Below are 12,933 nucleotides of genomic sequence, written 5' to 3'. Positions count from 1 at the left end.
ATTATGTCGCTTCATGTAAAATACTAGTAGGTACTCAGCTGCAACCGGTGTGACTGGAAGCGAATCCAACATTGTTAGATGAAAGGCTAGGCTGAAAGAAAATATCAATTTGTAATTAATGATATCCAAGCTCAAAACGAAGCCTTTTGCATGAATAAAACACCTATCCATTGTTTTTCAACCGCTAATAACATAAAATTGCCATCACACTCATTGGCCCGTATACGTAGACTTAATCATACAAACCTTATTCCAGCCACCGTACACCAAAAACGAACTTCATATTCGACCCTCGCACCGGAGAGATCATCTTAGAACAGAAGCTGCCAATGTCGTGGCACGCGTTCAACAGAACACCAGACTTCACTGAGATATCCGAGTACCGCGCTGTGAAGGACTTCATGGACGAATGGCTCACCACTAACAAGAGCATCTGGAGCTTCTACTACGATATCAGACCTTATATGGACTTTGATAATCTGATACCGCCTTTTGCTGGTGAGTACCTATAGTGTTTAAGGAGTATTTTGTTTTATTTTCACCTACTTTTGACTACAACCCTTTTTTACTTATAAAAACGTTATATTACTCGATTGCTGGCATTTTTCTTATCTTTGTTCTAAATTAGATTAAACATAAACGCTTAATAATGTGTGTTTTTACATCGAATGTCGCATATAACACCTGAAAGAGTAGGCAAAGAGTGAATGTTTAGATATTTATATTTTAACCCACGTAGGCTGCAGTAATGGACGCACTTAATTATTTAATTACGACATGACAGGAATTAAGAAAATTCGGTATATACTTCCTCAAAAAAACAGAATCTAGTCTGAACTTCGCAATCAGCAGTTATCTACATATACTTACGGACTATACGGCTAGGACCATAGCGGCAACCATATTCCTTTCAACGAAATTTTTCTTTACTTTTCCACCAGGTATGGCAATGATGACCGGTCAAGGTACTCTAGTGACGTTCGACAAGCGCGTGTTCACGATATCCGAAGCGGGCACGTTCCTTCTCTCCAAGGACTACAGGCAGGACAACTTCACCGTGCTGATGGAGAGCAACGATCAAGGAAGATACAACTTAGTTATACTGACTAGGAGGAGCTTGGTGCATATTGATTTGTATCGAGAGGTGAGGAATATTATTTTAATGTATATTATTCGAGAGAGAAGAGACGTCGTTTCTAAACGTTTGTTGTTTTTTGTAGCAAATTTTGTTTGTTTATTTTTGTTATATCTAAAACAAAGGTGTTTTAATGTTTTTCATTGATTTGAGAACTGTTACATTATTTGTGACGACAATTTAAAATCTAATAATATCGAATAATGATAAATTTAGCCTGTCTATATCTCACTGCTGAGCTAAGGTCGAGCGGAATGAAGAACGGGTTAGGCCTTGAGTCCACCATGGTTGCTAAACGCAAGTTGAAGACTGCATTCCCACTAGAACTTTTCAATTTGAATATCATCTACTTTTATATTTATATTTTGCTATTAGTATCAGTATTTTAAATAATTACGAGTATTCTATCAGTTTTTCCTATAACATATAAGCTAATATCAAACATGAAACATCTCTGTTTGTCTTCTAGGAGGTATCAATCGGTAACACAGTACTAAGTCTGCCTGCGTTCGTGGACGGACTAGTGGTGGATAGACAGACGGACAAGCTCACTGTCCAGGGTAACAACGGACTAGAGATACAGTGCAACCTGCTGTTCCATACGTGCAAGTTGCAAGTTTCAGGTAATTGAAAATTGTTTTATTTCTAACTATATAAGTGAAATAAAGAAAAAACTTTTTGTCGACATACAATGCAAACGTAGTTCTTAACCGTCACTTGTCGATATTATTCTATTTTTGTTGCTTTACTACGAAATATCTATTTGCAAGTTTTAACGACAAAAAATGATTGATTTTGTAGCTATTTTGTAAATAACCGTCGCTGTTGTATCATTTAAAGCAATGTTTGTAACTTCTAAATAACTAAACTTCACCTTTTATCACGCAGGTTGGTACTACGCATCGCTAGGCGGTCTCCTCGGCACATACAACAACGAACAATACGACGACCTGCAGCTCCCTAACAGCACATACACCGACTCCATCCCACTACTAGGCCACAGCTGGAACATAGCTCCATTGGAGACACCCACTGTTATTGAGAATAAGGACCTGAAGAACGACACTCAGTGCGACAAGTTCTTCTTGAATAAGGTGTCGCCGCTCAATCCTTGCTTTGCTGTGGTAAGTACTACATATTACAAATTACGTCTTTAATCATTAAGTTATGTGTTCAAAAATTACAGACGTATACAGCGTTTTTTTGCGTGAGTTTAAACGCTATTGAATAGATAGAGAACCTCTTAATATACTTCAGAAACCGGGGGTAAGAAGCGTATCTTCTCTTTAAATTCAAATTAATAAGAAAATTAAATTATTTTGTAAAGATTGCTTCAAAGTGTATACGTGTACGTCATGTGCACGCACACATATACGTCCTTTATTATATTCCAAAAGCATTACTATGCCTGTTGCCTACTTATATTAATTCACAGTCCACATCAATCTTTGACACTTAGCAATGGTTAAAATTCGCATGATCTTTTATTAACTGTTAGTGTTAATTACTTTAATTTGGATTAACGTTGTTATGTCTAAAATATGTTGTAGTATAATAAAAGTGATTGTTGCTATGTTTGTTCGTATGCAGATCTCAGCGCAGCCGTTCTACCGCGAGTGCGTGGCGGGCGGGTCGGCGTGCGCGCTGGCCAGCGCCTACCGCGAGCTGTGCCTGCACCAGCACGTGCCCACGCACATGCCCGACCACTGCCATCAGTATGTAACAACTAAACATTTGTCTTCCAGCTACCTTTCTTCTATGTTTACAGACAAAAAATACCTTTCTGTAAAACGCACAAAAAATTATTTGGTGTCGAGTCATAGAAGCGACGTGCAAGATACTATGGTAGCGAGAAGTCGCTACCTTAAACAATCCGCCACTTCCACAGCGAAAAAAATCTCTTAAAATCTTTATGGCTATAAATGAGTGAAGAAACTGACCTTAGAGCAAATAACAGTTATTAATCTTCTAAATATATCTAGAATTATGTATTATGTCTTCAACCCACGGGTGTCCTATTACTACAAGACATGGATCGAACGACACATTCAGTAGTCTTGTTCTCTCTATGTCAATATTTTTGCGTATTATTATACTCAAATTCTATACTTTTTGAAATATAATATTACTTTGCCTTTTACCCACAGATGTACAACTCCACAAGGCGACGTTATAGAAGAAGGTTCCTTCCACATTCTAACATACATTCCGAATTCGACCGACGTTGTACTAATAGTGGAGGCACAACACTGTAACAAGAATCTGCGCAAGACTAAGAATATGGACATATTCATTGAAGCGTTCGATACTAAGCTGCAGGCTAATGGACTCTCTGATAATAGGTAATGTACCTATTAATAATTTTATTAACAAATGACTAAAGCGTGTCCAACTCAAGTTTTAATTATATATAACTCCAGAGATTTTTATATTTAATTTGCGTGTTTCTGGCCGTCGTACGAATTTCTGCTAGAAAACTAGATTATCAAGTTCAATGGGGCGAATGATATTTACGAGAACAGGGTATTTGACTACTATTAAACTATTTTTTTTTTGTAGAAAATTATATAGGTTCTGGCCATTTGACCAGATTCTCTAAAATGGCCAGTACCTGTAAATTTTCAGAATTTGGTCAAATGGCCTTTGGGCTTAACGTTGCCTATAAAGACTTAAGTATATGAGGCATCAGGAATTTTCCATCAGTCTACTCATAACTTTTATAGACATTAATGAAATGTTCGTCTGATATAAATATTTTTGTTGTACAGATACGCAATCGTCGGTTTCGGTGGTCGTGGCGTGTACAAACGTCCTCGCTCACTGTACGTCAACAACAAGGTGTTCACCAACTCTATAGAGATCTCGCAACACTTCGACAACTTCGTCATTGGTAAGACACTCAGACTACTTCAAAAACAAAGAGGTTCTCTATTCGTCGAGATTTGTCATTTACTATTTTTGTTTCCAAATTATTGTTGTAAATACTTAAAAAATCATTCGTTACAGTAATAAATTGAATCCTGACTTTTTTACACAAAAATGTCATACGATCACTGATCACCGGTCAGTTTAAGTTGTTCTGGAAATAATTAACACGCACCGTTTTTTTTTTTTTGAAGATGTACCTATTTCAACTGCTTTATATACCATTTATGGCAAATTAAAATATAATTTTATTTTGATACCGTTGTACATATTTCAGTAACTCATCTTGATACATAAAATTGTACTTAATTTATTTGTTGTTCCATTGTATCAGACAAGTCGGACCTGGTCCGCGGTAACCGCACGTCCCGCACGGACATGTTCGGCGCGCTGAGCTTCGCCACGCGCCTGCCGTTCCGCGCCGCCGTGCCCAAGACCTTCGTGCTGCTGCCCTGCTCCAAGTGTGACTCCAACTTTATGAGGGTAAGTTCATCTTATAGAAAAAAGACGTAGAAGCTAACTATATTGTTTTTGGCATTAATATGTACCTATATACAGTCATCAAACTTGTCAAATCTCTGTTTCATATCTTTTGTGCACAAATAACTTAAATATTGGTAATTACACTTTAAAGGCGAACGGCAGGTTTGTATGAAGAATTCGTACAGCTTATAAAATGTCATGTTTAGGTTTACTTTTTGTTTAAATTGGTAGCTAATATGATAGACAAGCTTATTTTAAAATTATTATATTTTTAAAAGTTGGGAGGTAAGAGTTATGTCCATTTTAAGAAGCCCCGATTGTTCGCTAAATTGCTCAGATGCTGTCAAAACCACAATCCAAAACAACAGCAAATTAGCGGATGCATAGACGTCAGAGTAACAGTGACGTCTCATGAGATTTTCTTTTTCTTTATTTGTCAACAAATATAAGCCATAGACCAAAAATTATTATTTAAATAAACAAATACTTTCTAATTAATCCGGACTTCTAAAAATAATACTCCCAAATAAAAATAGGTGACTTAGTCCCCTTAATAAGTGGTACAAATTCTGTTACGAAACAACACAAACTTTAAGCTGTACGAAATCTGCCGATCTCCTTTGAATATCGGATAAAATCATATTCTTAGTCCTTATATACAGCCGACAGCCTAAACTAAAATCTTACTTGGTTCTAATTTTGTCATATTTTCTTTAATGTTATGTTTTGTTGTAGTTGGACTACTCGACGATATACCACAACTTGATGGAAAGTTCGGTGACGCTACACATACTAATGGACGGTGACTTCATGCTTTCCAAGAGACGGGCAGCTAAGTACTTGTTCGGTAAGTTGTAATGACTCAATATACTGAATTCTGAACTATAATCTCGGTGTGACTGTAGAGAATACGACTGCCTCGGCAAGGTTCTAAATGCCCACCTTGGCCGGGTCAAAAACGACTTTTAACTTTTCTACCAAGAACATTGTAGTTAGCGTAATATACGATTTTCAAACTATTTGACTACATAGCATAAATTGTTATGTATACAGGAGTGGACAATCAATTGGCGTATACAAATAAGGACTACGAACACCTGGTCGGTGACGCTGCATTGAGGAAGCAAGTCAAACTGCCCAAGGAGAAACTTGGATTGTGCACTTCACTCGCACTCGAGACTAACGGTAAGAGTATTGATATTGAGCTAAAAGTTCAAAAAAAACTTGAAATAATTTGATTAAATTTCAATTTATAAAGTAGGTACTGGTTCAAAAGTAGTAATATCAATCATTAATACCTATTCTTAGTATGTTAATAACGTAATTACTAGCCTTAGGTAGCTTTTGATAGTGCGCAGCTGGTAAGTCGATCTAATCAAGGAACTTCGCCACGAACTTCTAAGTTCTTTGCCACGAAATACCGTAGATTGAGGTTATACTTCTGCTCTTATTGTTTATATATTAGCGAAGTAACCAGCAAATCCCTCAAAAACTTAGCCAAAACGTTTATGATGTGGTATGTCCCCCAGGCACGATATTCGCGGGCGCCAAGCTGCAGGGCGACCGTCCCACGGCGCGGCGCTTCTCCACCGTGCTGGGCGCGCGCGCCGCCGCCGCCGCCGCGCGGTGTGGCGCCGCTCCCAGGTGCGAGTGTGCCGAGGGACGCCTGCTGTGCCGGCCCTGCGCCGACACGCAGAGACTTGTGAGTCTACACATTACTTATTATGTGATAAGTCTTATACAAACCCTGAGCCAATATATGACTACGAAAGTGCAATGTGCCAGAATGTCAAGTAATCATAGTAAAATGCAATTATTAGTCTCATATTGGTACCTACACAACACTAGTAAAAAATGGACATCAATATTCGATGTTTCACATGGAAAGTAGCTTAGTTATCCTATCTCAATAGAACTGTCCCTTGTCTGCTTTTGAAATGTTACCAAATCTCAACAACTCAATACGAAACAGACACAATACCTATATCCTCATTGTACCTATACTATTCTGCCCCCGATAATATAATTGAAAAGACGCATCTGAACGAAAGACGGATGCCAGTTCGTATCTTTATTCTGTTCAAATAAACACACACATAAATAATAGAACCACACGTGTAGATACATTTTAATAGAAATTGCGTATATGCACATAAAAAGTCAAAACGAACACGTGCACACAACTTACCTACTGTATGAAGCATTCACAATTATTTATCCCAAGTTCGACCTTGAAATAAACGTAATAAAATTCAAAAACTAAAAACTCGATATCACTAATGTTATCATCTAACTAACTTAGGTCAAATTCCATACCAAAAAATAAGCATAGTAACTATCTAATATGCCTAACTCACCAAAAAAATATCCCTTCAAAACTTTGAAAAATATTTTAATTAGATACAAAATATAACTCATACACATGGCTACTGATAAAATCATTATGTAACCTACAATCTGACCTTTCGGTTATCAAACAAAACGTGTAGACTTTGTTCGTTGATTCAAATACAAACTAATTTAATCTTATATTAAAAATTAATATCTGTTAAATGTATAGAAGCGAATGGAGCTATGGTTTGAAAAGATCGTAGCGTTCTCGGGTCTCTGCCTACCCCCATGAGAAAACGGCGTGATTTTATATACGTACAAGTGCGGATTGGGGACTTTGCATGCCCTCAATAAATGTATTAAACTATTTTTTAGGCATGCAAGATTCCATCACGATGTTTCCTTTCACGGTTAGAGCAAGTGATCATTATTTCTAACATACACATAACTTCGAAAAGTCATTGGTGTGTTCAGTGTGTTGCCTCGAACCTGCAACCACTTGCATGGGAGGTGCCAAATTAAACCATTCGGCGTGTACGTTACGCCAGCAAGAAAGTGTCACCTAGAGTGATATAAGTAAAACGTATAATTAGTGCGCAATCTGCTGTAAATGTGCGCCGCATAAAAAAATTGTGCGTGTTGTAGTTTTGAAAAAAAAACGTAAAAACGATTCCTGCTGGAGTAACGTTGTTCTAGCAAGAAAATTCTAGACGAATTATCGCAGAGATAAAATACATACATGGGCAGAGAGCTTATATTTGAGCAAGTATGTGCGCCATAAATATAATTTGTGCGTCTTCAGGTTTTCGAGATATTGCGTTTCTCGCTGCAGTAACGTTTTGCGAATTCGTGTATCTCTAAGACCATTTTATGTGCGCCTGTAGAATGAACATACACGAATAGCTCTTAATTAGTGCATATTTGTGACATAATTAGATGCCAGATAATATTTATAATTTTCAAGTAATCGCGCTTTATTGAAAACTTAAAAAAATATTGTAGCCCCTAAATGAGAAGACGTATAAGCTCGCTAAAAACTGTATTCGTTCCATCTTGTTGTTTATAATTACCATAAAAAGTTTCAAAACAGAACCTACAAGCGTTAATGAATAATATTACTAAAAGTCGAAACGACGGCATCATAACTTTGACGCCAACAAACAAGAAACTGGCTCAACCTAAGATGTGTAGATGTAAACCAAAAATTAGTGCATTTATCAAATAATATATAGTAAAAATATCCAGCTTCAACTGTTTCGTGTTAAGTAAATATTAATACCAAACCAAAACAGTTATTCAGCGCAGGTTATCCGACCAAATTCGAATGACTACAAAAAAGCGACGGATTCATACGTATCGATGACCTCCTTTATTAAACGTATTACACCTAAACTGTGTTCGTACAGTCACGCTCAAATGTTCGAGAAATTCAAGGTTTCAAGGTCGATGTTTGATTCCCGCGTGTTTTTTTCAAAACACTGAAAGAATCACTTCAGTAAAATAATTGAAAAAGAGAGCTATTATAATAGGCTTTTATTTAGAAAATTTGATCTGTGATTTGTTGCCATAATTACTTTAAGAATCATGATTATGATAATAAAAATAATATTTTTTTAAACCAACAAGCTCTTTGATTTCATATGATCAGAAAGTACATTTAATACCTAGATATACATATATTATATTTTTATTAGGTCATTGTAATAATAATTCCCAACGAACATTTGAGCGTGACTGTACGAACACAGTTTAGGTGTAATACGTTTAATAAAGGAGGTCATCGATACGTATGAATCCGTCGCTTTTTTGTAGTCATTCGAATTTGGTCGGATAACCTGCGCTGAATAACTGTTTTGGTTTGGTATTAATATTTACTTAACACGAAACAGTTGAAGCTGGATATTTTTACTATATATTATTTGATAAATGCACTAATTTTTGGTTTACATCTACACATCTTAGGTTGAGCCAGTTTCTTGTTTGTTGGCGTCAAAGTTATGATGCCGTCGTTTCGACTTTTAGTAATATTATTCATTAACGCTTGTAGGTTCTGTTTTGAAACTTTTTATGGTAATTATAAACAACAAGATGGAACGAATACAGTTTTTAGCGAGCTTATACGTCTTCTCATTTAGGGGCTACAATATTTTTTTAAGTTTTCAATAAAGCGCGATTACTTGAAAATTATAAATATTATCTGGCATCTAATTATGTCACAAATATGCACTAATTAAGAGCTATTCGTGTATGTTCATTCTACAGGCGCACATAAAATGGTCTTAGAGATACACGAATTCGCAAAACGTTACTGCAGCGAGAAACGCAATATCTCGAAAACCTGAAGACGCACAAATTATATTTATGGCGCACATACTTGCTCAAATATAAGCTCTCTGCCCATGTATGTATTTTATCTCTGCGATAATTCGTCTAGAATTTTCTTGCTAGAACAACGTTACTCCAGCAGGAATCGTTTTTACGTTTTTTTTTCAAAACTACAACACGCACAATTTTTTTATGCGGCGCACATTTACAGCAGATTGCGCACTAATTATACGTTTTACTTATATCACTCTAGGTGACACTTTCTTGCTGGCGTAACGTACACCCATTCGGCTATCAAGTCTCTGTATGTTGATTATTTATGTTTTATTTCACAGTTGGAGCTTTCATTCTTCAATTCCGAAGACATAGATGAACTTATCGACATGGCTATGGAACCGCCCACGTTACCATCGTTCAGGTAGAAACAATTACTTAGTTATATGTATGTAAGAAATAAATGAAAGTTAATCGAAATCTACTATTATAGTGTATGAAATTATAGTGAAATATTATTGAAATTTGTGTAAAGTTACATATAATTGAAAAATAAAATTGAATATAATGATGACATGAATATAATCGTTGATAAATATTTAGATTATTGGAAAGATAGAGGGTAATATGTACCCTACAGTTTTATTTCACGAAGTCATATTGCTGTGTTGATATAAAATTAAATAGTTTACATATTACTAAACCTAATAGTATCTAGTTCTGACAGTTCAAAATAAAGTTTAATATTTAAAAGTTATAAGATTTAATCATTAATTAGTTTATATCCAGCGAATATTAAATAAAATATATTTTATGTATAAGAATGACGAACTTAATCGGTGCCAATGAGTGTTAGCTGTGTAAATATTTATAAGTATGACATTCCTTAGTGAAGTTGTAATAAATATTTTTATAAACAATTACTTGTTTTATTTACTTTCATTCCTCATTTACAGCTATGGAAAATGATATTCAAGCTATCTATATTTAAGCTACAGACTATAGTCACAAAAAGAGTGAAAATTTGGTAAGGTTGTGTTTATTTTTATGCAGTTACTCTGAAACTTCTGAGTTCCTAAGGAAAACATACATTTATGCTATATGATCCATAGAGAGAGTATATGGACATAGTTATGTACAATACTTATATTGAGATATACAAATGAAATAAAACATTAAATAAACAAGACAGACTTTATTACCAACTAAATTAGTCTTAAGTTACATAAGTCTTATAAAGAAATAAACATCTTCTAATAATAAATCACTAACAGGGTATTGCACACTCGCAGGTCAAGATGCCGTTACTCCAACAATATGTATTTTATATTTGTAAAGATGGATATAATAAAGATGTCTACTTATGCATCTTATAAGCTACAACGACACTAGCAATTAGTAATGCTACAGCAGAAAATTTATAGAAAAGATTATATAGGACTTTGTTTTGCCCTCCAACCGAATTCACGATAAGATTGTTCATAGTGAATACCATATTACTTTCATCAATAAATGCGTTTTTCTCTTCCTCGGTCATGGTGTCAGCTATTTCGTTCATGGCCTTCCTGAAGTCCTGTTTTAACTGACTGATGTCATTGCCTGTGAAATCTGTCACTTTGTCTGTGTATGTAGCTTGTTTGGCTGTATCTGAAATATTAAATAAGAATTTTAGAAAAATGTTAATGATACCTGAATCTTTGTTTTTGGATAACTTCTTATCTGTGCAAGAAACTTAGTTTTTTCTCTTGTGGATAGGGTTTAGTAACTTCCCAAGGGCTAAGGTGATGAGTGAGTAAAATATCATAGGATTATATGCCGCACAAATCAAAATTGCTTAAACAAAAAGAGTGATTTTTAATATTATAGGTTGCTGTAGTGTAGATGTAGTAGATAAAATAAGAAACGAATTTCCATAATTAAATAGACTTCAGTGTTAAAGCTAAATCACACCCAATGAATTATGCCTATAAATCTATAATACATAATATATGTTTTAACTACTTACCATCACCAAACACCCTTCGCTTCTTGGCCAATATCTGTCCACCACTGAGCAGTCCTAAGTACAGATGGTACACATAAGCCAACAGTAGCCTTGGATTAGATCTCTCTAACTCTTGCAAGTGATCTAAGTAGTTATCTAATGCCATGGCTTTGGGTATTGACTTCCAGTTTTCACCGAGATAGTGGGCTAGGTCTTCCTCAAAGGCTTTCTTCCTGTAAATATTTATTTAGGTTTATAGTGTTGTATATTGTGTGAAGATTATTATAATCATTGAGTTATGAGGTATTGTTACAGGTAATTGTTTTTGAATCAAATCAAATTGACTAGAACCATAGCATAAAATTGAATGTAGTAAAAACTTTGAAATCTAGAATATGAAATATTGTTATGCTAAAGAATTCCTTCAGTTTTTTTTATTATTTGAGTTTAAGACTATTCTTGGAAGGTGAAAATAAGTATTAGAGTATTGCAATATACAAACCTGTATAAGGACTTGTGTACAAAGAGTTTATCAAACTCCTCCATGTTCAGCCTTGCCTTAGCATCTTCAAGGTAACCAAAGATATGGTAGAAAATAAATAGCCCACCACCCCATACTTGCTCATCTCTCAAAGCTGGAATAATAAAAAATGAATCAAAAGATTTGCTTTTGGATGTAAAATGGAAAAGGATATTAGGTGTCACTTAGATATATAGAAAAAGATAGACCTATGATTAAACATCAATAAGCTATATATGAACATATTTACATATAGCTACAGTAATGAAGATGACAATCAAATCTCACTACACAAAGAAAATTACTTTGTTGTGCTAGTGACTAAAAATAAAAGCATTTAAATAATGCGGCACAAAGTGGCGTCACGTAAGTACATTTTAAGTAAGTGAATTTTATGAGTATCACATGTGCGTGTTTTAAAGATGATGAATGTAATAAACAACCGGCAAAACGTAAAATGAAGTAATGAATCTCAGCAAATCAATTCATAAAACAACACAAATTCGACATTTGTGAGTATGGCAGTTATGATGTAATGAAGCCTTTTTGTACAGTTACGATATAAAATAATAAATAAACTTACAAATAGCGAATTTTGCGTTCACTAAAGCATCGCTGATATTGTGTATTTTCCTTGTGGCCTTCCTCATGCGTGTTGTAAAAAGATCTCCATTTTCGGTCATTTTTGCGGCTCGTAGTAAGCAGAATTTCAAAATGTGACCACAATCGCAGAACGATAAACTCCAATAGCCCCAAAATTAGGTATTTTGACGACAAAGGAAAACAAGATGATAACTTTTGTCACTTTTGAACAAAATGATCTAACCCTAAAATACACAAGGCAGTCGCAGTAAGAAAAGTATAAAAATTTTGGAGCACAAGATCAATGTGATTGTAAATAAACTGAATTAACCTACCGGTTTATCAGTTGCTAGAACTTTTGTTTACGGATTTATTGTCATTTATATTTATAAGAGAGGTAAGGATTCGATTTTAGAATAATGAAACAGTTCAGATCAGATGAAACGATCCCCATTTATAGTATCTATTAGCATTTTAGGGTTAACAAATCAGCTGTTCTAAAAAGTGACAGCTCAGTGTGACCTGCAAATTAAATTGTGTGAACAGTTTTCATTGGAACGAGTAAACAAGTAACAATAATAGGAAATATAAAATAACCATATGCAAATAGCTAATCAAAGTGCTAATTCCACAAGGTTTGGTCTTAGCTGATGG

General features: G+C 35.0%; 2 protein-coding genes across 2 annotated transcripts in view; one reads left to right on the top strand and one right to left on the bottom strand.

The window, feature by feature from the left end:
* Positions 1-10,113, top strand: part of Apoltp (Apolipoprotein lipid transfer particle) — a 48,746-nt gene extending 38,633 nt beyond the window's left edge. Inside the window, exons 60-71 of the mRNA XM_076130154.1 lie at positions 257-498; positions 942-1,144; positions 1,605-1,758; positions 2,024-2,259; positions 2,726-2,850; positions 3,283-3,477; positions 3,904-4,025; positions 4,395-4,543; positions 5,279-5,390; positions 5,597-5,728; positions 6,073-6,245; positions 9,535-10,113. Of these exons, the coding sequence (XP_075986269.1) occupies positions 257-498; positions 942-1,144; positions 1,605-1,758; positions 2,024-2,259; positions 2,726-2,850; positions 3,283-3,477; positions 3,904-4,025; positions 4,395-4,543; positions 5,279-5,390; positions 5,597-5,728; positions 6,073-6,245; positions 9,535-9,621 (1,930 nt within the window). The 3' untranslated portion in view covers positions 9,622-10,113. The remainder of the gene's footprint in view (positions 1-256; positions 499-941; positions 1,145-1,604; positions 1,759-2,023; positions 2,260-2,725; positions 2,851-3,282; positions 3,478-3,903; positions 4,026-4,394; positions 4,544-5,278; positions 5,391-5,596; positions 5,729-6,072; positions 6,246-9,534) is intronic.
* Positions 10,114-10,373: 260 nt separating this feature from the next.
* Ho (Heme oxygenase) lies at positions 10,374-12,768 on the bottom strand. The gene is made up of 5 exons (XM_076130160.1): positions 12,615-12,768; positions 12,281-12,524; positions 11,680-11,812; positions 11,199-11,410; positions 10,374-10,840 (listed from the first exon to the last, which is right to left on the bottom strand). The coding sequence occupies exons 2-5, from the start codon at positions 12,378-12,380 to the stop codon at positions 10,551-10,553; spliced, it is 735 nt and encodes a 244-aa protein (XP_075986275.1). The 5' UTR covers positions 12,381-12,524; positions 12,615-12,768; the 3' UTR covers positions 10,374-10,550.
* Between the last annotated feature and the right edge of the window lie 165 nt (positions 12,769-12,933).

This window comes from Anticarsia gemmatalis, chromosome 23 (genome assembly GCF_050436995.1).
Source record: "Anticarsia gemmatalis isolate Benzon Research Colony breed Stoneville strain chromosome 23, ilAntGemm2 primary, whole genome shotgun sequence".
NCBI classification, from domain to species: domain Eukaryota; kingdom Metazoa; phylum Arthropoda; class Insecta; order Lepidoptera; family Erebidae; genus Anticarsia; species Anticarsia gemmatalis.
The sequence above is the reverse complement of the archived record's forward strand: the minus strand, read 5'-3'. Positions and strand labels throughout refer to the sequence as shown.